Source organism: Copadichromis virginalis, linkage group LG8, assembly GCF_057382275.1.
Source record: "Copadichromis virginalis isolate Kocher_CV1m ecotype Utaka linkage group LG8, C_Virginalis_male_GT1.1, whole genome shotgun sequence".
NCBI lineage: Eukaryota > Metazoa > Chordata > Actinopteri > Cichliformes > Cichlidae > Copadichromis > Copadichromis virginalis.
In genome coordinates this window covers 1097994-1121298 of record NC_140625.1, presented here as the reverse complement: position 1 = coordinate 1121298, position 23305 = coordinate 1097994, and the positions used below count along the sequence as shown (strand labels likewise).

Genomic DNA, 23305 nt, shown 5'->3' with positions numbered 1-23305 from the left:
GGTGAACAGATCAAAACACTGACAGAATCCATGGATGGCAGGCTTTTGAGTGTCCTTGCAAAGAAAGGTGGCTATATTGGTCGCTGATTTGTTTTTGTTTTTGAATGTCAGAAATGTATATTTGTGAATGTGGAGATGTTATATTGGTTTCACTGGTAAAAATAAATAATTGAAATGGGTATATATTTGTTTTTTGTTAAGTTGCCTAATAATTATGCACAGTAATAGTCACCTGCACACACAGATATCCCCCTAAAATAGCTCAAACTAAAAACAAACTAAAAACTACTTCCAAAAACATTCAGCTTTGATATTAATGAGTTTTTTGGGTTCATTGGGAACATGGTTGTTGTTCAATAATAAAATTATTCCTCAAAAATACAACTTGCCTAATAATTCTGCACTCCCTGTACTTGGTCTTTTTCTAATCTTGAACTTTACAGGCCTCAGTTACCACGTTACATGTTAGAGTTTGAGAAGTGGGTTTTATGCAGTTTCTCTCAGCACTCTGAACTTGGGGTGAATTTGCTGGGACACCCACTGCCTGAAAGACTGTGGCATTACGTTAACACACCTGAAAGCTCCAAACCAGCAAACTGCTAAAACTTTTATATATGTTCACATTTGCTGAGGTCTTGTCTAGTTCCCGTCCATGAACAGGAGTTTAGTTTCATATTGACTTAGATGGACTCAAACCTGACCCTCGCTTGTCCCTGCCCCTCAAGGAGCTGAAACTGCATCAGAAATGCTAAAAGAAAGTGTTGCATTATGAAACCTGAAAGGTGAGTGGAAGAGTGGGATATTTTTTTATCTAAACTCAGCATGAATTGATTTTCTAACACAGTATGGAGGAAGAGCTGTGTCAACCATTGCAAAATGAGAACCGTTCAGTCTACTGATCATTGCCACGGTGCCCAGGAGGTCGGAGGTATCCCATTGCTGCTGAATGTCTCTAATAGACAAGTGTATAACAAAAAGCTTATATACCAATACTTCATGTTTCATGACTCCTCGTGTTCTGTGGAGGCAATAATTACACGTATGCACATGTAGGAACAACAGAGGATGTTTCTCACAATGGTGTTATGAAACTGTGGTTTTCTTTCTGCCCCCTGCTTTAATATGTATATGGTCATGATTTATGATGTTCACCATAATGATGATAAACGAATACATCAATATTACTACTAATGACAATAAACAAACAATTAAATAATAATAAAACATTTAAAAGTGCAGCTGATCATGGCACAGTCTAGTCTTCGTATCTTGTTGCTTCTCACTCTTAAAGGACACATTTTAGTTACCTGATATTTCAGTACTCTCAGTCAAATAACAAAAAGATAGTTCCATCCACACGGTTTGGTCAAACTATTTAACACCTGCACGAATATCTGTTGAATAATAATGCTGAGAGATTGCTACAGAGATGGATGTGTGATGGCTTTAGAAACATCTTTGAGAGCTGAATAAGCACCGAGCTTTTCACCACCACCAACAGTACTGTAAGTCTCACGACCCCTAAGACACACTGAGAGAGGACGGGAACTGAATATATCTGCTCAAGTAGTTTAATAATCGCTAATGTAAATTTGTACTTTGTTTAGGTTTTCCATTTTTGCTGCTTTCTGCTTCTACTCTGCAATATTTCAGATGCAGTTATTGTACTTACTTTAGTTACTTAACTTTTAAGCTACTTATTAATAGTATAATAATGTTTTTGATGTTTGAGTTAAGAAGTCTAAATACATTTTCCCTAAATCCAAAACAATAGGCAGCTCCTTTATGCCACAACGTGAGCAAACGTGCAAACTCTTCTGATAACACAGGGATGTTACTGTGGCTTATAAATCATCTGCTCATTTTTATTTGTTCTCTAAATCCTGTCACACATGTTGCTAATGTAGTCTAGCTCACTAGATCATTAGCTCATTGTAACCTTCTGAGACATTAGCCCTGTGGCATGTGTGTTAGTGCCAGCCAAGGCGCTGACGTGCTTTTTTATTTTAGCTAAAAATCTCTGTTCGTATTCCAGCACAGCTCCAGATCCAAGTGACAGCAGGTCAGACATGCGTTACCTATCAATGGCCAGCAGCAGGCTTTGTGCACTTTGAATATGACTATAAACTGATATGGATCCGTTTATTGTGGGTTCTGTTATCGACATCATTTATTCTCCAGTCTTGGACCTGAGGTGATGCTCACAGTAAAGGCTTGTATGAGTTCACTGTATGAACTTTAATGTAAAGTAACTCTCGTAGCAGTTTGTATAGAGTGATTTTATAGAGTTTTAGTTGATGCAATTTTATTTGCTTGATTGATTTGGTGGACTGCGACTGAAACAAGGCAGTGCGTGTTTCTGCTGTTTATCTGCTTTACTACAAATTGTTCTTAACATACTTTAGACAGTTGTGGCCCAGATGTTTGAGCCTCTGCCCAAGAATCGATAAATAAAGCGTCCACCATATCCCACCTATAGGTCATGCTAAATTTAAATTCTTTAATTCTGTTTTAGAAATTTAAGCAAACAATGATTAACAACATAAATAATAAACGAATAAAATGCTATTATTTAAATTATAATAAGTCCATTCCATGAGCAGTCTGTGTGTGTAAGATGTTGGAAGCTCAGTTATTTAATTCCTGGCTCGGTCCATGTCGACGTGTCACTGGGCATGACTCCCTCCACTGTGTCCACTTAGCATGTATTGGATCAAAAGCATATAAATTATTTCAGTAATGGTTAAAAAAACATAGGTGCTAGCACCTTTAATGTAAAGCATTATTTAGAGGCCCTGTGCTATAACATCAGCAATAAATACAGTGCTGAATTATGTTCATACTGTTTTTCACTACAGTCTTTTCGAGTCTCACTGATATATTTTTATATCCAAACGTCCCCATTTTAACATGTTCCTGGTAGGAGAGGTATGATGCTTTTTTTCTTCCTCATTTTAGTCAATGCCTGTCTTCTTTTCACTGGGTTTTTAAACCATTTACATTTAAAGGCACTATTCTCAAGCTGCACTGCAACTCCATCACCATCTCCTCTGTACAATCTCTGAGGCATTGTTATGGTCAAAGAGCACAGTCTTCTCTCTGTAGTATATTCCACAGTGGCCTTGGTGGTGCCCCATTTGTAGGTTTCCGGGTTAGCGACTTTGCGTCCTTTGTATTTGAAGGTCAAAGTCACCTGGCCTGCTGAGTTCAGATCCAAATTGGTCTTGTACGAACTTTAGAGTTGAGTCGCCTTCCTTCCCCTCTGGCAAAGATGCAGAGATTATTTCTTCTTGACTCCAAATAATTAACCTTTCTGTAAGCTCTATTGACATTGGAGTTAATGAGAGCAGTTTGCCTCTATTGCCCAGTTTTCAAGCTTCTCCAGCCACACCTCCACTTCACTTATCGTCCCACTGTACAGCTGCTGTTTGGCAGAAAGTCTGGCAAACTTCTGGTTAATTTCTTGTTTAAAATCATCCCGGTTTTTCTTTACATCACTTCTCAGACTCTTCAAATGAGCAGAGAGCTGCTTTGTTCTTAATTTTCAACTCTCCTGTCTCTTGGTTAATGTTTGTTAGGCCAACGTGCCTCTCATTTTAATTCACCTCATATATATGTAGTGCTAAATCACAGATGCCTCATGGTGCTTTATATTGTAAGGTAAGGTAAAGATTTGAATGACACGGTTAGCACCCAGTTAGCTCCTAGCATTTCTCGACAGCTCTGCCTCTTTTTCGACTGCCCGGGACATTTAAAAAATGGATTCATTCTGTTCTCCCCAACAGAGAGCGTCCCCCGATTGAACAACAGCGAAAATAAGAAGAATAGCGCCGAATTACAGAGTTAATAATACAGACTTAGTAATATGTCACATAAAGATTCATCAGCCAGATGAAGTGTTTACTGACAACTGACAGCGGACATCATCATCATTATTCCAACAATCCTCTCCGCACGGACGAGCATAAACACACTCGACTATCAATAAATCAAATTTAACACATACACACACGATTTGTAATGACAATACTTCAGTTTACAATAGGGTTCATTCGCTCGGTCAGCAGGAGGCAGTATCCTCGTACACTGGGGAGTAAACTGCCATTAAATGAAACAGAAGAAGAAGAAAACATTGCACATGCGCGGTACGGATCGGGGAGTCCTGATCTGTAACTATCTTTTTTTTTGTGTGTGTGTGTACATTATATTAAAATGTTTCATTACTGCAAACATTGTAAGAGATGCTTATTATTGTTAACATCTTAACAGATACTCTGACTCGTAACTATCATCAAATGCTTCGATTGGAAGTAGTGGCCTTTCACACATGTGTGGTACTGATCAGGTTTCCGGTACAGATCGGGTAGTGACAGTGAGAAAGGTGTCTGAAGAAGAAACACCCAGTGCATCATGGGAATCCCCCGGTAGCCTACACCTATTGCAGCATAACTAATGGAGGATTCAGGGTCCCCTGGTCCAGCCCTAACTATATGCTTTAGCAAAAAGGAAAGTTTGAAGCCTAATCTTAAAGTAGAGATAGTGTCTGTTTTTAAATACTCCAGGAACCAAGTCCTCAAGTGAGGTGATCTTGTTTGTACTGTTCCTTAGCCACCATCATCTTCTCTTTTGTGGTCCACCCTAGTGTTTTCTAAATTTACCCTGCAGTGTGTATTTATCATGATCAGCTTTCACTGTTCTGGCTTAAGGTATGCAAGTTTTGAGGTACTTGTACGCTTGGCTGTCAGAAGCTCTTAAACCCAGCAGCTTATCTACCCGTGATGCACACCTAAAAACAACAAAAGTTGTCCAAAGTTTTGTATAGCCAAAAGAATTTAATCACATAAAATAATTAAACCAATTTGTCAGATTATTTAGAAATTGCTTTCTAAATGATCACATTTCACTGAAAAACTTGCCTGTATAACAGAAAGTAGTAGAGATCTGCAGAAATATCTCTACTACTCCACCTATAAAAATGTGCTTTCAGTGGTGATGGGACATCTCCTTCTTATAACCACCATGTAAATAATAAATAATACAACACATGTGTTTAACTATCTGTGCTCTTCCAGTCACACACACGAATGTTTGCTTTGATCGTCGAAAGAAATGTAGAAAGAAATGTAACAGAGTATTATTACCAACTCTGTGTGTGTGTGTGTGTTCCTCTTCAGGAATCCAAAAGAGGCTGGAAATGATTAGGAGTGATGTGTGTTTTAAACCTGTGACATCAGTCCTCTTCACAGCTGTTCGGTGTCCTGTTTACAGATGCCCAACGCTTAAGCCAGGAATTTTAAAAAAGCAAAAGATTTATTTACAAATTAATATTGACTGTAAAGAAAATCATCATCATCATCATTGTGCATTTCATCATTGAATTTGGTGACAGAGGCGGACAGTTTGCTTTGTTATTGTGTTCAAATGTATCTGTGATCATCGTATCAAAGCAGATCTAATGACTTTTGAAAATATAACAAAAGATCAAATAAATCCAGCGGTTTCCTTTTTCATATTGCTGCTTTTCTTAGTGTTAAAACTTTACAGAAATGAACTCAATGTGTTTCTATGTGTATGTGCTGTGCTTGGTTAAACTGCAGCATGTTTGAATGGACTTCTGCCCACAGTGCAAAGACTTAGTGGAGTTAGTCTAAGTCGTCCTTTGGCTCTGTGTTTTCACCCTACAACAGCCTGGAGATTTATCCGGGCTCCAGCCCGTCTCTGGATGGATGGATTGATGCATTTCACGAATTCTTTTTTTATTATGATGTTCGGGAAGATTTAATAGGGTCATAAAAGTCACAAAGCAAACACAAAACTTTGTGAAGACACATGACTTAACGTTATGTTGACATCTGTTGTCTTGACAATTTGACTAAACTTACATGGACTCAAGTTATTGACACGTTTTGATTTATTTTTGTTACCCATTCAGTCAGTTCACACTTCAGCTGACACATTTACAACACATGTACAACACATATCTCTCTACAACACAAACACCGGAGGCTGTGACTGTGGCAGCAACACAACACATTTAAAGGCCTCGTTTGTTTGGATAAAGCCACAGAGGGAGACGTCTGTTTGACTGTCACTGATGTTTATGTCACTTTGTCAGGTTTTAAATTGTGCTGATCTTGTGTTGTAATGTCACAAGTTATTGTCAGTAGATTTTCAGACATAAATGTTTTGGTAGTTGAAATGTGTGTCAGCGTTTGTTTGTTTGTTTGTTTGTTTGTTTGTTTGTTTGTTTGTTTGTTTGTTTGTTTGTTTGTTTGTTTGTTTGTTTGTTTGTTTGTTTGTTTGTTTGTTCTGTATGATGTATTCTTGGTCTGCTGTGGTTTATTCTAAACTTTTATATTTGATTGCCTTTTTTCCCTCATAAGATATTTTTGTGATACATACAAGCAGTAATCAATAAACATCCCCCTGAAATTACAGAGGTTCTGTTAACATCACAACATATTCCAGTAAAACTCAAATCACTATTTCTTCCAAGCTTAAAGGTTTCATTTTACTCCTAAATGAAATATTACAACATAAGGTTCATTTTATTTAAATATTATTTATATTCTGTCATTTATGTTCATTGTGACCAGTCAAAAGCTTCAAGTGTTACAGATGAACACAAACAAAACAGAAAACTAGATTCTGTGATCTGTTCCAACCAAATAAAATAAATATTTACAAACAGTGAAATCTCCAGAGAATATACTGAATCATTTCTTTTGTATGAAACAGAAACCTTCTGTATATATCCTCAGTACAAATTTCAAAGACCAAAACAAGACTGACGCTCCAAGGCAATCAATCATTATCTTTACAAAGTGCTCTCCTGTTTCAGGGAGAGATCGTAACACGAGTCTTTAATCAGACATTTCCGACTGTGCATACTTTGTCTTTACGACAAACTAGGCTGTCGCATTTGTGGCATCACTCTGTCTCAGAGACAGTGTCTGACATTTTGCAGCAAATCACAAGAACAGTCGCCTCAAGGTGCTTTAGAGAGAAAACCACCAAATTAAATGGCATAAAGAACACAAAAGTATGAATCCATCCTGCCTTTAGTCAGTGGTTCCAGCAGGTGGTAGCGTTTAATGATGTGGAGAATATTCTAAGCTAGCCAAGAACGCAGAGTGATGAGGAAGTGCTGACCCAGCACCGTGATAACCTGAGCTGCTGCTGAACAGCAGTCAGGCTGCAGCTTCCACTTCTACCTGTTCATGTTGCTACAGTAGAATCACCGTGACAACCATTATGAAGTCTCTTTGTGCTGGTTTTCATCTTTGCTTTGTGCTCATACACGCTCAGAGAAAGATCACGTGTGAGGTCATCAGGATGGATTGTGTTGGTGTGTGTGACTGTAGCCTTCAGGTTTATATTGTTCAGTGGTAACTATGTGACAGTGTTCAGATCATCTTACAGAGTAACTGGAATTATGGCACGACGGGACCACAGAGACATCTTTATTTTTACATTGGTCACACCACCACAGCAACCCTGTCAACCCTGCTTCCCCGTGATTTAACCCCGCGGGCGTGATCTGCAGATGCCGCGCAGGTGCAGCCACACGGCACCACAGACCACGCTCCACCACACATCCCCATCGCCCGACTGAGGTCGGGGAGCCATCCGGCCGAACCTACTCCCCCCCCCCCGGCCTCCAACCTGATGACAGGGCAGTGTCTCTTGCGTAGGCCGCCCAAGTCTCCAGCGGTGATGGCAACGCTGGTCCGGAGGCCGGGCACGCCCGGTACCTGGCAAACCGGCACGACCGTGTAGGCACAGCCGTGAGCACTCGTCTGCCGCCTCCGGCTGCTGAAGTGCCTCACTCGGCTCCTCCACCACCGTCGTGACACCCCTGTAGGGGTGGCGCCCAGGCCCAGAGCAGCGCCGCCAGATGCCCAATCCTTTTCAGGTGGCGCTCGGTCTGGTCCCGCAGCTCTTCCTGCTGGCGACGCACCTCCGCCACCTGCTCCCACTGGATAGCCGCCGTGTCAGCCATGATCTGGGACAGCTCCTCCCTTCTCTGGCTCTGTTGTGGGCCCGTCGTGCCGCATCCTAGGGTTCGGCACCAGTGTGGTGGAATTATGGCACGACGGGACCACAGATCCGTGTTTTGAGCCATCTTTATTTTTACACTGGTCACACCACCACAACAACCCTGCTTCCCCGTGATTTAACACCGCGGGCGTGATCTGCAGACGCCGTGCAGGTGCGTCCGCACGGCACCGCCTACCACGCTCCACCACAGTAACATGAAAGTAACGAATGTCTTTATCCTGGGGAATTACTGTTAAGACAAGTGTTCTGTGTAATATGTGCATTCACTTTTTTAACATCACCAATCACAACAAAGCGGGGAACACCTCCAACATGCACGAATGTTCGATCACACTGCATGTAGTTAATGTGCATGGATGTAATGTCTTTGATATGCTGCTGAGAGGTGATGGTGACCCTCAAACTGGAGCCAATGGGAATTGATAAGTGATATTGATAATGAATAATCACTAAACTCTTATCAGTTCCCATCCGTGTTCATTGTTGCTCTGCTTCTCTAAAAGGAGCTGCAGCCTGCAGAATTCCTTGGACCCTTCTTTCCAACACAACCTCGTGTCATGTTCAGTAACGCTGTCATTCAAGTTCTTCTTAACATTTTCTGTTTTCATTTATCTCACTAACACTGATAACTTTGTGAACCCTGGACAACCTCTGCAACTTTCTCCTGGAAAGCCAGGACACTGTGTAAAAACATGGTGAATATAAGAAATAACCACGTTCTTAGTAAGCTGTGGACTTACCAACTGTTCTAAGGAACAGCCAGTAACATTACTCTACACTTCATTACAGTAAAGCAGCTTCAGGTGACAGTTATAAATCACAGAGAATAATTTAATTCTCAACAAAAAGCACAAAATAAAAAACATGAGCCGTACAAAAGCTGTTAGTGACTGTTGAAAGTTCAAATATTAGGTTGAACTGCTGCTGCTGTTGTAACTGTGCTTTTATAAGCTTGCAGGAAAGAAATCCTCCGGCATATTTTCTTCTCAGTGGCTGGATACTACAGTAGATTATGCTCATGATGCGTACAGTAGAGTGTAAAAGCCAGTGAAGATGTGCAGCTTATTTACACTGACTTGCTTATTTTCTGTGCTCTTGCCCTCTTCTTTTAGTAAATAAACGAAACAGTGAGTACAGATGGACACCTGCTAAAAAAAAAAGAGAGAAGATCACCGTGGACACAGAAGGACACTAACAGAGATCAACTAAAAGAAAAAAATGGCCTTCTGTCAAGAATTAAGGGGATGGACAAAGGGCCTGCTTTGTAAGGCCGGACCTGGACCGCTGAGTCTGTAGCCTGGGAGCAGAGAGGAGCCGACCAGCTCCAACTCCTGAAAAACAAGCCTTGCTGAGTGTTAGAGACCAAATAGGAAGGTCACGATAAAACATTTTTATTTTTGTAAACTTTTTTAAGTTTATGGTTTCAGAAAAGATCAAACATCACTCTGTGTATATACATATTATATACCATATGTGTGTATTATATAAGTATGTTTAAAAAAAGAAACTGTGTGCAGTTCAAAGAGGAGATGAGGAGACGCCAGCTCCCTGTGACTTTTGAAGGTCAGCCACCATGCCCCACATGCCTTCTGCTGGGTGTGTGTGTGTGTTAAGGTGTGTGGGGCAACTGGTCCAGCAGGCCTGTCACTACATAATGAGATTACAGCTTTTTGAGCCTGTCTTCCACTAATAACGTCTGTATCGGTCAGAAAATCTGCCTTTTAAATCCAAAAATACACACAGATAAGAAAAAGGGTTAGGGTTTCCTCTACAAGCTCGACTCAAGTTCCAGCGAGGTGGGACATTAATGACAGGCTGCCTGATGTCACCACAGTCTGGTGGTTTTACTGTGCCGTGGAGTAAAAACTGCTCTTGTGCATTGTGTTGGCACAGGCAGGGTAGGGCTGGGAACAGAGAGTGGGTAAAAAATGAAAAGTGGAAATGATGATGTGCTTCAACACAGCCTTCAGCTTCCACCACTCAAAAGGACTAAGAGAGGGGTTAAAGTGAAAAGTCACACAGTGACAGCAAGTCTGTGTAAACTCTTCTGTTTCTATGGATTCCTGCTGACATCCTTCTGTATTTACGCATTGTACTAAAAACACAGCCATGGTGCAGAGTCAGCTGTTGTCATCTACTATTGTTGTAGTCATTGTACTGGCAGTAAGAAGACAGTATTTATATATAAATATAGTCATTTGTGATCTCCACCTCCTGGACATACGTTTGATTTTTCAGCTTTGACGCAGGACGTGGTGTAAGTGTGATGATGTGTCGTTCTTTCATGTTTCTCTTTTGTTCAGCTACTGAATGTAACTTAAACTTTTTAGGCAGATGGTGTTTTTTATGTGCTTCAAAAGAACAAACAGTATTCTGTATATTTATTACACGTGTAAATGATATAGTAACATGTTTCTGATAATATGCTGGACCTCCTCCTCACGATCACGTCATGTCCCAAAGGTGAACAGACATGTCCTGCTGAAGCGTGAAGTACTACAGAGAGTTTTAGTTGTTTGGTTTGTCTTTGTGTAGCTGAGTCGTAGTGTCATCGTGGTGCTGAGGGTAATGCTGTGGTGAGGAACAGGACAACAAAGAAACACGAGACCAGTCTGAGGTGGGGAAACTTTTAGCAGTGCGTCCTGTTGGAAATGGAGACGCTCTGCTGCAGGACGCTCACATGCACTTGTTTGATTTGTGGGTCGTAGCATGTTTTACCACATTTATGGATATGACGACACTGAAACCTTTACATCTTTATTTTAATTCCGAGGAGGATTTGAGTCTCACTGCACTCTTACTTTAATGCATAGCACTTGGTAATGTAGGTAACATGGTCTATAAGACTAAGTGATCCCATGGACAGTACTCATTTACATCAGTTAATAAAGTGATGGAGGTGGAAACAACTGAAAGGCCACAGTAATCTAACTCGGTGTGACAGAACGAAGGCAACCCAAGCTCATGCTGAGTGTGAACGATTGGCTCTTTGTCTTTTGTCCTTTTTGGACCAATTCTGTCTTTTTAAGCTGATCACTCGCTGGCCTTGGAGTGCCTTTAGTGCTGTGACTCCGTTCTTATGACCGTGGTGATATCATGTCTCCATCATGTTGATGACTGTCCCGGAGACCCAGATTTTACTTCCTCTCCTGTTTTTCTGGTGTTTCAGTGAGGCAGATGTTTGTGTGACAGGATGCACTGTTACACTGTTAGTGCTGCATTTCTTTCTCCTTCACGCAGTGAAAGACTGGTTGTCCGTACTGTCCTCTACATGAATGTCTAAAAACTCTTTCAAAGACTAAATGAGCATGTGTCTACAGACAGATTTTTTAACGATGCCTCTACCACACCCTCAGCGTGCCACTGCTGAGTTGTTCATCTGGGAAAAAGCTTCTGCAGTGGGATCAGGCAGCTGGACATGAACTGGGACTTAACAAAAAATATTCTAACGATGTCAATCTTAGCAGAGATCAGGTTTCCTCTGATCGCTGCTGTGTTATTCTAATTGTAATTTATTTTTGTTCTTTTTTTCCTTGTTGTTCTTTCTCTTGGCTTGTTTACATGTACTGTATATGATGTTCATCTGTTGCTGGTTGGAGAGATTATCTAAAGGTCTGAAGTAGCTTTTAACTCTAGCTGTGGTATTCCCCTGTGGCATGGCCTTTTACCCTGGTCCTTCCCTTCCCCAATCAGAAAATGTGATGTTTGCATTAAGTACACGTACTCAGCAACGAGATATAAAAATCCTCGGGCTTCCTACCAAAACTACTCCCATTTGTTTCTATTGTGTATACCTCAGATACGAGCCCTAAAGCAGCTATTACTCTTAAAGCTCCTGGCAACCAGACCTCATTTACCTCCTCTCCCCCTCTTCCACACTTGAGCCCAACATCCACCCATAAGCCAAAACCACACCTACCTCCCCCGTTAACCCACTGACCTCCACCCTAAAGTCACAGAATACTTGCTGCAAAGACACGTTCTGACAGGTTTAAACTGAAGGACACTACATAAGTCCCGATCCTGCATACAGTTGGTCTGTGGGTGTTTCACCAGTACTGGGATTTGACAACATTTTATTTAAATATCTCATTTTTATCTCCCTACAAGGAGTTATCAAATCTTATAGACAGATAGAACTTTATCAATCCCCCGGGTAGGTTCCTCCGGGAAATTCAGTCATCATCATTATTATTATTATGAATATTATTATTGAGAGTTGTCTTTTAAATACCTCAGTGAGGTTAAGTTATATTGTGATTCATCTCTGTCCTTAATTACTTTAACGCCCACATTATCCAAATAATAATAAAAGATGTCTCTTATTTGTTTCACACAACATCAGGCTCAGTGAGCACAAATCCAAGAACTATGCACAAAACAAAAGCTGGAAGATATTTTAGAGTACGTACATGTATATAACTTAACCCATGCAAGTGAAAACGTGAAGTCCTTACTGGAGTCCTTTGAGCAGCCCACTAACTTAGCCTGGAGTGTTGTTGTAAATGTATAGAAATTATACTGTGATCTGCAATATTTACTCTTTACATAACCTTTACAGTATTTCCAACAAGTGTTCTTTCTTGAGTAGGCTACCAAACTGTTTCCAATTCAGAAAACACATGAACAACAATTTAAAGTTGTCATTAGCAGCAGAACCAACTGTTAATTGGAATAACAATGTTATTGCTATAGAAGATCGATATTATTGGCATTTAGATTTGTTACCCATATGCCTCACTTTAACTATGCACTTCTTTCTAAATCTGTTTATGAAATAATTTGGGACAATGGAAGCCAGATCTAGGGCACCTGCTAAAATGGCACAGGAGATAACGGTAGATTCTCAGCCTCGAGTCTCTGCTGTCACTGTCTTCTCTACACCATTTCTTCCATTTTATAAAAAAAACAACATCAAATAAAACATAATAAAGAATTTCTAACTGCTCTCGAGTGGATAAGCTCGTGATTTTTCCCCAGTGTTCTCCTCTGCTCCGCCAAACACACAAACCCCTCATAATTGTTACATGTGTGCATGAAACAATACTCAAACTAATCATTTCAAAAATGTTGCTGATTTCACCTGTCAGTAAAAAAAGGGGTGTTTTACAGTACGGCAGAAAACTGAAAACGATTTGGCCTTGACGGTTGGTTTTCAGTCAGGATAAATGCAGACGCTAGTTCATTTCTAGTATGTCTGAAGTTTTATTCAAAATAATATAAATTTCAAACGTATGCACACACGTCAGAAATGCAAACAAAAGACTGTCCTGAATGAATTTGTATCCGGTGATATGATGTTTCTCTTCAGCAGTTTTGACTTAAATGATCTGGTTGCCTTTGAACGTTTTTCACTCCTGAATGCCAACAGCCTCCCGGTCCTATGCAGATCCCAAAGCACAAAGGTTTGACTGGTGACTATGGAGTAAAATTTGAAGAAAAAAAGACCTAACTTACATGTTTGCATTTTTTTAGTCTGCTTTTATTTATGTGTTTGAGGCTCCAGTGTTTTCTTCTACTCTTTATGTATCAGTTATTCTTTATGTCAAGAGCAAAAACCTGTATTAATGTGTACAAAGAGACATCTAATGTGAGACTGAACCTGTGCAAGTGACACTGTAGAAGTACACAGACACACGTGTACTTCTACAGTGTGTGTGTGCGTGTGTGTGTGTGTGTGTGTGTGTTGGATGGTATTTCTTTAACTGGTTGATTTATGTGTGCTTTTAATGTGCTTCAAAGAAACAATACTATTTATTACAATATTCGTACATTATTATCACAGTTATTATTACAGTTATTACTAACATGATTATTAATAAACATTTCTTTCCCCTGAAACTCTTCCATTGATTGACTTGGTTTGGGTCAGCAGCATTAGTTGTGTTACAGCAAGCCTGCAGTTGGTGACTGAATATTATGAGTTCAGTTCAGTTCAGCTACCTAACATACATAGGTCAAATTAAATGGTAAAATAAATATGAATATGTACTCACAAGCCACTTAGACATACCTGTTCAACTGATCATTAACAAAATATCTAATCAGCCGATCACATGGAAGCAACTCAGTGCATTTAGGCATGCTGACACGGTTGTAAGAACCTGCCTACCTCGTAATTAAACTTAAGAATATGGAGGAAATGGGATTTAAGTGGTGCAACAGTTTCTAGAGGTCAGAGGAGAATGGTGAGATGGCTTCAAGCTGCTAGGAAAGCAACAGTAACTCAAATAACACTCATTACAACCAAAGTATGCAGAAGAGCATCTCCACAGGCACAACATGTCACACCATGAAGCAGATGGGATACAGCAGCAGAAGAGCACGTCAGGTGCCAATCAGAAGAATGGGAAACTGAAGCAACAGTTTCTCTTTGGGTGCCCAAAACTGTACAATAGAAGAAACAGGTTACAAATTTGGCACAAAGAACACAAAAGCACAAAGTGAGCATTGTTTGACCGCCACAGTCTGCTTGACCCTGTCCATCCTTTTCACTTCACTTTGATTTCCCTGTCAGGACTCTTGCTGCAGCATTTTGGATTAGCTGAAGGGTTTTCCGGGAGTTTTTAGGACTTCCTGATAATAATGAATTACAGTCGTCCAGCCTGGAAGTAATAAATGCATGAACTAGTTTTTCAGCGTCACTCTGAGACAGGATATTTCTAACTTTAGAGATGTTGCACAAATGGAAGAACGCAGTCTTACATATTTGTTTAATATGTGCGTTGAAGGACATGTCCTGGTCAAAAATGACTCCAAGATTCCTCACAGTGTTACTGGAGGCCAAGGTAATGCCATCCAGAGGAAGAATCTGGTTAGATACCATATTTCTAAGCTTTTCAGGGCCGAGTACAATAACCTCAGTTTGATCTGAATTAAGAAGCAGAAAGTTAGCGGGCATCCAGGTCTTTATGTCTTTAAGACATTCCTGCCGTTTTCTATACCACTGCAGTGCAGTAGTATAGGAAAGACCAAGAAGCTGAGAATACCAGTGTGCTGTGTGAGAAACATGCAACCTGAGACAATAAGGAGACAGTAATTTAAATTTATATAGTTATACTCGTACTATGTTAGTGTATTATGATTGAGAAACATGGAGTTATGAAAGGAAAAGTGTTCCTTTGTAACTGAGTTTAAAAGAGATGCTGTTGAAAGCGTCATGATGTCCATGTGAGGTTGAGCTGATGAAACATTCTGTTAATGTACAATAGCAAACAAACTGAATAAGAGATGAGGGAAAGTATATATTTATATAAGACTGAATACTCATATGTGATTAATGTAAGAAATCATATTAGCATACAACACAGGAAAGAAGAAAATGTAATGATATTATTCTTTTTATTAATATTATCATACGTTTTAAATTTGTTTTAAATCATGTTGACGTCACAGAGAGAGCAAGGATGTGAACATTGGCTGATTGGATGTCAGCAATGATGATGATTGGATATCCCAATGAATGACCGCAGTCCAGAAAGAGACGGGAGTGAAAGAACGACAAGGTAAAAAGTTTTGTGCAAAAGAGATAAGTTGATCTTCAGAAGATTGGATCTAAGAAGTTAACGTTCAAAATATTTCAGCAGACGCCAGAGGCAGGGCTCTAGACTCACCTTTTGCCACAGTTGCACTGGTGCACCAGCACCAGTTAGGCACACACAATTTTTTCAACCTCAGTGAGTTTTGGTTGGAGAGAGATAAAACCTGCAGCATCAGAATCGAGCGCAAAAAAGACATAAACACAAAGCGCGGACCCGACGCATCAGAGTCAGCGAGCTGTCAGTGAGCTGTCAGCTTTCAGCCCCGACGGCGTGTCCGTGTACACTGTAAAATCTAATTAGTTAGTTCATAGAACTCAAAAAAATTAAGTAAAGCTTACTTAAGATGACTGTTAGGACAACTTATTCATTGCAAGTCTGCAGTATTAAGAATAACTGGATATTTCTGACTGTACAATACTAATTGTTTACCTACTGACAAACATTTCAAGTTCAACTAAATGAAAAAACAATGTGTGGTAACCTGAATATGATTAAAAATAATTAACAACACTTTTTGTAATGATGTTAAAATGAGCCCAACTTTTATTTTCAAACACAACAAAGTATAACAGCCAACATACTGGACACTGTTCTGCTGAACAACAAACAATTATATTTCCATCACTGTTATAATCTCACAATGAAACAAAGTCTCAGATGTAATTATTTGTTTAATTATTATTATTTAATTATTAATTTTTACCTGTTTTTTACACTACATCAATTCGGTTTCAGTGGAAACTTTATAAACAGAATTAAGTTACCTTATAACAATCCCTGCCCTGCAGTTCTCACAAACGGGGTGCGGTCCTCCAACGTCCGGATACTGAAGGGAACCAGACAAGGCTGCCTCCTCTCCCCTTTGCTCTTTGCCCTAGCCATAGAACCATTGGCAGAGGCAGTACGAGTTCAGGCAGACATACATGGTCTATCTGTAGGACAAAGACAGCATAAGATTATTCTGTATGCTGATGATGTACTTGTTGTGTTGACTCAGCCAGAGACATCAATCCCCTCTCTGGTTGAAACTATTAATAAGTTTAGTGAAATCTCAGGCTATAAAATTAATTTCAATAACTCAGAAGCAATGCTATTGAGCAGTCTGAAACAAAAACCACGGGCCCCTTCTCCATTTCCCTTCACTTGGTCCCCACAGGGCTTTACGTATCTGGGGATTAGGGTCACTCCAGCCTTTGAACAGATGTATAAAAGTAACTTTACCCCCCTATTTGAGCAGGTCAAATTAGATCTAGAGAGATGGAAGTCCTTACCGTTATCCTGGCTCGGTCGTATCGCTCTTCTGAAAATGAACATTCTACCCAGGCTACTTTACCCAATACAGATGGTTCCGACCCTTTTTCCACATAAAGCTATCCAAACTCTAAATGGCTGGTTCAGCTCCTTTGTTTGGGCAGGGAGGAAACCTCGTCTTAAAATATCCACGTTATGTCTTCCATCCTCAAAAGGGGGCCTTGATTTCCCAGATATAAGGAAGTATCAGCTAAGCCCCCATATGCGTATAGCTGCCGATTGGGTACAACAGCCTTCTCCTGTCTGGTTGGATATTGAGAGCTCTGTCTAACTTCCCTTTGAAAAGTTTGCTTTTTTTTTTTTTTTTTTTTTTTTGAAAAAAAGGGGAAAAATATGGTTTGTTTTTTTCCCCTTTTTTTCCCTTTTCCCCCCTTCCCTTCCCCTCCCCTCTTTTTCCCCTTCCCTTCCTTCCTCTCCCCATCCTTTTTACATAAAATATAATTATCATTATATAAACAATCATATCTATGTCTATACATACACATTTATTATCCTAAATAAGTATATTCAAAGGAGGGAGAGAGGGAAAAAAAAAAAAAGTAAAGAAAAGTTTGCTTTTTGTGGGGAAACTTAAGACCTTAACGATGCTCTGTAGCAACCCACTCACATTATCTACTGTTAAAGCTTGGCGAATGGTTCAAAAACTAGAAGGAAGGTCTCACTTAACATCTCTTTTCACTCCCTTCTCTGATTATCCTCTTTTTCTGCCCGGGACCACTGACCCCGGCTTTCGGAACTGGGCTGTGAATGGTATTTCTACCTTTTCTGACTTAATGGACGGGTCTAACCTCATGTCCTTTGACCAGCTAATCTATAAATACAACATTCATAGGCATTACTTCTTTAGATATTTACAAGTGAGGGACCATATACAGAGGGCTACAGCAATACTCACCAATCAAACTGTCTCTAAATGTGAAAAGCAGATATTTCAGCCAAACCTTAGAACTTCTATAAAAATTTGTTATGGCCTGTGTTAAGAGATATATTCTAAAACACTTCTTCAGTAGAGACTCAGAGAAGAGAAACACACAGAATTTCTTGCTAGCAAGGGCAGCCTCCAGAACTGACACTCCAAGAGTGAGGCTCAGAGACTCGCACTGAGGACTGCCCTGGTCTTTATTTATATGCTTCAGTGAGTGTTTGTTCCTTACATTGGAATGTGGAGGTGTACGTGTGTGTGTGTGTGTGTGTGTGTGTGTGTGTGTGTGTGTGTGTGTGTGTGTGTGTGTGTGTGTGTGTGTGTGTGTGTGTGTCCATAAACGACTTCCCTTAACCTGCTGGTCTGGAAAATCCAACAGTTCATCTATATGTAAAAAAGCACTTAAACTAAAACTGACATAGCTACGTTAATCCTACCGTAAAACAATAAGACAAGGTACAACCTCTCCCATGCTCCTAGGATGTGGGGGTGAACGCCAGAACACCCTGGAATGTTACAGACCTCCTAGGATGAGACATTCTTTCAATATGCCACCAACTATATACTTCTAAACACAAATGATTACATGCAGTATTCTACCATATGCAAACTTATATCATTAAAAGATTATACTGACTACTAAGTACAATTTTCCATTGACATTCCCTCCTGTTGTCAGTATAACTTTAAGTGAGATATCAGTATGTAACATCTTGTTGTACATTTTCTGTCACACCGTCATTAATCACACAAAGTCTTCATGTTTCAACAGGTCGGGGTCATTATCATCATCACTTGTCATGGCTATGTATGCAGCAACAGTGGAAAATTATATGCGGTTTATCATGAGTTTTAGACATGGCAGTATACATGTTACAAAGACACAACTCCGATGAGTAGTCTTTTTAGCACCTGTAACCAGGAGCCAGTGTAAAGCCAAGAAAACCAGTCACTTGTATCACTTACATAGTCCTGATTTTGGGCCTGCTGGATCTGTCTCAAAGCATTCAGGGCATCAGTCATGTTTAATGAGTGTACATCGTCCAGTATGTAAGTGTAGCAGGTGTTGTTGAAGAGGACGCAAAGTCCCTCTCTCTCTGCTAATATCATGGAGTAGTTCTTTCCTGGGAGTTGGTCCAGGAACACATATAGTGTGGGGTGTGTTGACGTGCTGGGCATATGGGAACAGACATAATAGTCTGTATTTGCCGATTCTGCCTTTGTCCTGTCGTGGATATACTTATGGCTCTTCTACTGTCCATCCTCTGCAGAAAAACCCCTCTGTGGAAAGGGTGCTGGGTCCAGTTATCTTACTGCTGTTATGATCCCAGCAGTCTTCAGTGTGCCATCGTATGCACAGTATAGTGACACAGCATTAGGTGATGTTCATAGGAAACTGCTGTCATCACCACCATAGCTTCCGGTTCCTGTGCTTTTCACAGAATCATGATGTCATCCTTAGACTCCCTCTGCGTTGTCGATGGAGCTTGGCACGCTCCCCTCATCCTTCAGGTGCCCATCTGTTGTCCACAATCTCCTCTGTTGGCCTCTGGAAAGCCCCCCTTGGCACAGCTCTCATTCCAACGCAGCTTCAGTTCCTTGCTGTGGCTCCGGAATCTGATCTCATGATGGGCCCCAACCAGCTCGACCTTTGACCTCAACCATTGCCTGGACTGTCAGCAATGCCTGGAATGGTTCTTGCTTCTCACTGGGCCTCTGGAGATTTCTCAGGAGATTACTGCTGCACCTGTATTTCCTTGCTAGGAGGAAAAACTTCTATTTGGAGAGCATGTCAACAATCATCAAACCACATTCTTTAGTTCAGTGAACTTCACTTATAGGCCATCAAAGCCTCATCTGAACTTGGATGCACCACTTGCATAGGTTTAATACCTGTAAATGAACTGTTAATTGTCACGAGCTGAAAGCAGGGACTCAAGCGCAGAGCAGGTTGATGTCTCAGAACACGATTTATTTACACACCCGTGCAATAATATATACAGTGACGGGAAATTCAGGGTTCCAGGGGATTAGGGGAAGGCACTCTCTCTCTCACGCTCGCTCACGTCCTCACACACGTTCGTACCGCGGGGAGGTCACAGGTCCGGGAAGATAAGCTGGAACAGGGAAAGGGAGAAATCACTCACAAATCACGAAGGCATAAAGGTGTAAGACCACGGGAGCTGGAAAGGTAGACTAACGTCAGTAGCGCAATCATCCCGCGATGAGAGGATCTGTGACCCAGCCTCAAATAGAAGACGGATAATCAGCTGATCGCCAACAGCTGTGAGAGCCAAGGGCGGGAGCCAGCTGTGAGCTCCGCCCAGGCAGAGAGATAGGGGGAGAAAGAGAAAAAAAACACAAGTGTAGCCTTGTGAGGCCGGCTGGGCAGGCACGGGGACCATGACATTAATCACACAAATCACTGTAAAAACATAGAAAACATTGTGTTTCATGTTAATCCTGGACCCCTCCTCTTGACGCATGGACACTCCCATGAGTCAACTCATCAAACCTGGATCCCTGTCCTAAAGAAAAAGGTTAGCTAGATCACGTCCCAGGCAACATCAGGGTGTCTCCTCCGGAGTAGCTCCGTAATCCTGCAATAAAAGATGTTAGTGTGCTTTGCATATTAAGTTTGCTTAACAGGAGCTCCGCCAGGAGCCTGCATACACACCATCATGGCCTGGAAAACAAGATCTGGAAGTGAAATCAAACTTCACACTTGTAAACAATTGTATCATAAGAGTAATAAAGCATTCAACATCAGCAAGACAAGTATCATGTGCAGGTTTTCTCAAATCAGTAATCAGAATCAGAATCAGAATACTTTATTGATCCCTGGGGGAAATTATTTTTTGTTACAGTGCTCCATTTTAAACCAACATTAAGACAAGACAGACAATACGCTAACTAAGAATAGTACAATATATACATATATATACATACATACATACATAAGTCACTTATAAATAAATAGTTGGAAAAGAAACGTGTAGCTGTAGCTGTCATGGTCCTGGGTCTTTTGACCCAGCGTTTTAAGTTTGAGTTTATTTTGTTCATTAGGTTATCTAAGTTCATTTGGTTATTAGACTCCTTGTGTTTTCTTCCCCTGTATTTAAGCTTCCCCTCACCCTTCGTGTTTCATGCTGCGTGTCTTATGTTATCAAGTTTGTATTATCATGCCTAAGTGTTTCTAGTTCTTATTATTTCTCCCTCGTGTTTCCAACCATGTTAAATCTCCCCTGCTCTTCATGCGTTTCATGTCTGTGTCTTACATTGTCAAATTCTGGTTGTCGTGTCTAAATCTGCATGTTTCCTGTTTTATTTTGAAAAGGGGTCTTGTGTTCTGTGCTCATGCGGTTAGTTTTACTCTTGCCTGTGCATCATTATGTTTATCCTAGTCAGCTGTTTCCTCATGTGTCTCCACTTCCCCTAATCACCTGCTGTGTATTTAAGTCCTCTGTTTTCAGTGTGTGATTGTCAGGTCGTCTGTTGTCCATGCCATGCTTCCAAGTTTCTTGTCTAGGTTTTTCTTATTGTTTGTTTAGATTCCCCAGTTTAGGTTTGTGTTAATTTTGCTTCAGTTTGCCTTGCCCTTTGTTTGTACCTTTTTTTCCAGCCATATTAAACGGCTCGCTTTTTGTTAACATTCAAGTTTTGTTCCCTGTTCCTTGGAGTCTGCATTTTGGGTCCTTTTTCAATTCATACAGTCTGCCCTCGCCAGACTGTGACAGAACGACCTGACCATGCTGGACCCAGCGGACATTTATTTCAGTGACTTTTTTGAATTCAAGATTCGTGTTACACAGCTTCGTGGACTTTGGATTATCTCCTGTGCAGGGAAGCAGGGGGAGGAGAAGGAGGCTATTCGGGCTCAGTTGACCCGGATAGCCACGGCTAACCCAGGTTTTATGGACTGCCTGCCTGCAGATTTAAAGAAGTTTGCTACAGCCACGAACTCCTCTGCCTCACCATCATCGTCTGAGCAGGTGCCCAGTGTGCAGGCTGAATCACACCAGCCCTGCGGTGATGCAGCTCTTCCTTCACCGGCTACAGGAGTAAGAGTCGGCTTATTCAGTCTCTCACCTGTCTCCATGTCCATGTCGCCACTGCAGCAGAGAAGTGCTGCGTTTCCCTCACCTCAACCGGTGGCTGCTTCCAGTGCTACATTCATCTCAGCTGTAGTGGCGCCGGCCTCCACAACCACCGCTTCCAGGAGGAGGCGGCGTCCAGGTCGTCACCACGGCTCACAGCAACATATAAGGTGGGTGATTGTATTCTGAATCCACGCGTTTTTTCTAAGGACAATATTGGAACAAACACTGCCTTAAAGGTTCATGGGCATGTTTATGAAATGACTAAGACTGCAAAATCACCAGCCAAGTCTTCCATGGAATATCTTATCCCTCTGCACAATTACCTAGCATCCCTGTGTATTGATCATGCTACGAACTTTGCTTCCAAGAAGCCAAATTATAAGACTGTTTGCACTGGAAGTGCTAGCCATGAGGCTCAGCTAAGCCACTGTGGGACCGAGATCCGGGCCAGGTTGGAGCCAGGGGCTAAGTTGGAGTTTGTGCAGCCTTTTCCTGTGTCAGCTGGAGGGCCCGAGGAGCCCGTTCAGCCTCACGCTTCGTCAGCTGGAGGGCCCGAGGAACCCGTTCAGCCTCACGCTTCGTCAGCTGGAGGGCCCGAGGAGCCCGTCTGGCCACCTTCTGCTTCACCACCTGTGGCTGCAGCACCACCTCCTGCGGCTCCCGTGCCGCCGCCTGCAGGACCACCACCTGCTGCGCTACTGCTTGCTGCTTCTACGCCTCAGCCTGAGGACGACGCCTCACCTGGTTCTGCCACACCTCAGTCTGAGAACTCATACGAACTCATTTCACCCACTATAGACTGTGTGTTGCTGCATCTTGAAAAGCAACCTGCCTCGTCAGCTGGAGGGCCCGAGGAGCCCGTCCAGCCTCATGCCTCGTCAGCTGGAGGGTCCGAGGGGACCGTTCAGCCGCCACCTGCGGCCGCCTCGTCGTCACCTGGTCCGGCTTCATCCGAGTCTTCGTCATCGCCTGGTCCGGCTGCATCCGAGTCTTCGTCATCGCCTGGTCCGGCTGCATCCGAGTCTTCGTCATCGCCTGGTCCGGCTGCATCCGAGTCTTCGTCATCGCCTGGTCCGGCTGCATCCGAGTCTTCGTCCTCGTCTGGTCCAGCCTCTGCTTCTGCTACGCCTGGTCCGGCCTCTGCCTGTGCTTCTGCTACGCCTGGTCCGGCCTCTGCCTGTGCTTCTGCTACGCCTGGTCCGGCCTCTGCCTGTGCTTCTGCTACGCCTGGTCCGGCCTCTGCCTGTGCTTCTGCTACGCCTGGTCCGGCCTCTGCCTGTGCTTCTGCTACGCCTGGTCCGGCCTCTGCCTGTGCTTCTGCTACGCCTGGTCCAGCCTCAGCCTCTGCTTCAGCGTCGCCTGGGCCAGCC

At 41.9% G+C, this 23305-nt stretch overlaps 1 protein-coding gene across 1 annotated transcript in view; it reads left to right on the top strand.

Annotated features, from left to right (window-relative positions):
• The window catches only part of LOC146702481 (RNA binding protein fox-1 homolog 3-like), a 611273-nt gene extending 597377 nt beyond the window's left edge, over positions 1–13896 (top strand). The window contains exon 15 of the mRNA XM_085465383.1: positions 9174–13896. Coding sequence (XP_085321509.1) covers positions 9174–9176 — 3 coding nt within the window. The 3' untranslated portion in view covers positions 9177–13896. The remainder of the gene's footprint in view (positions 1–9173) is intronic.
• Positions 13897–23305: the final 9409 nt, after the last annotated feature.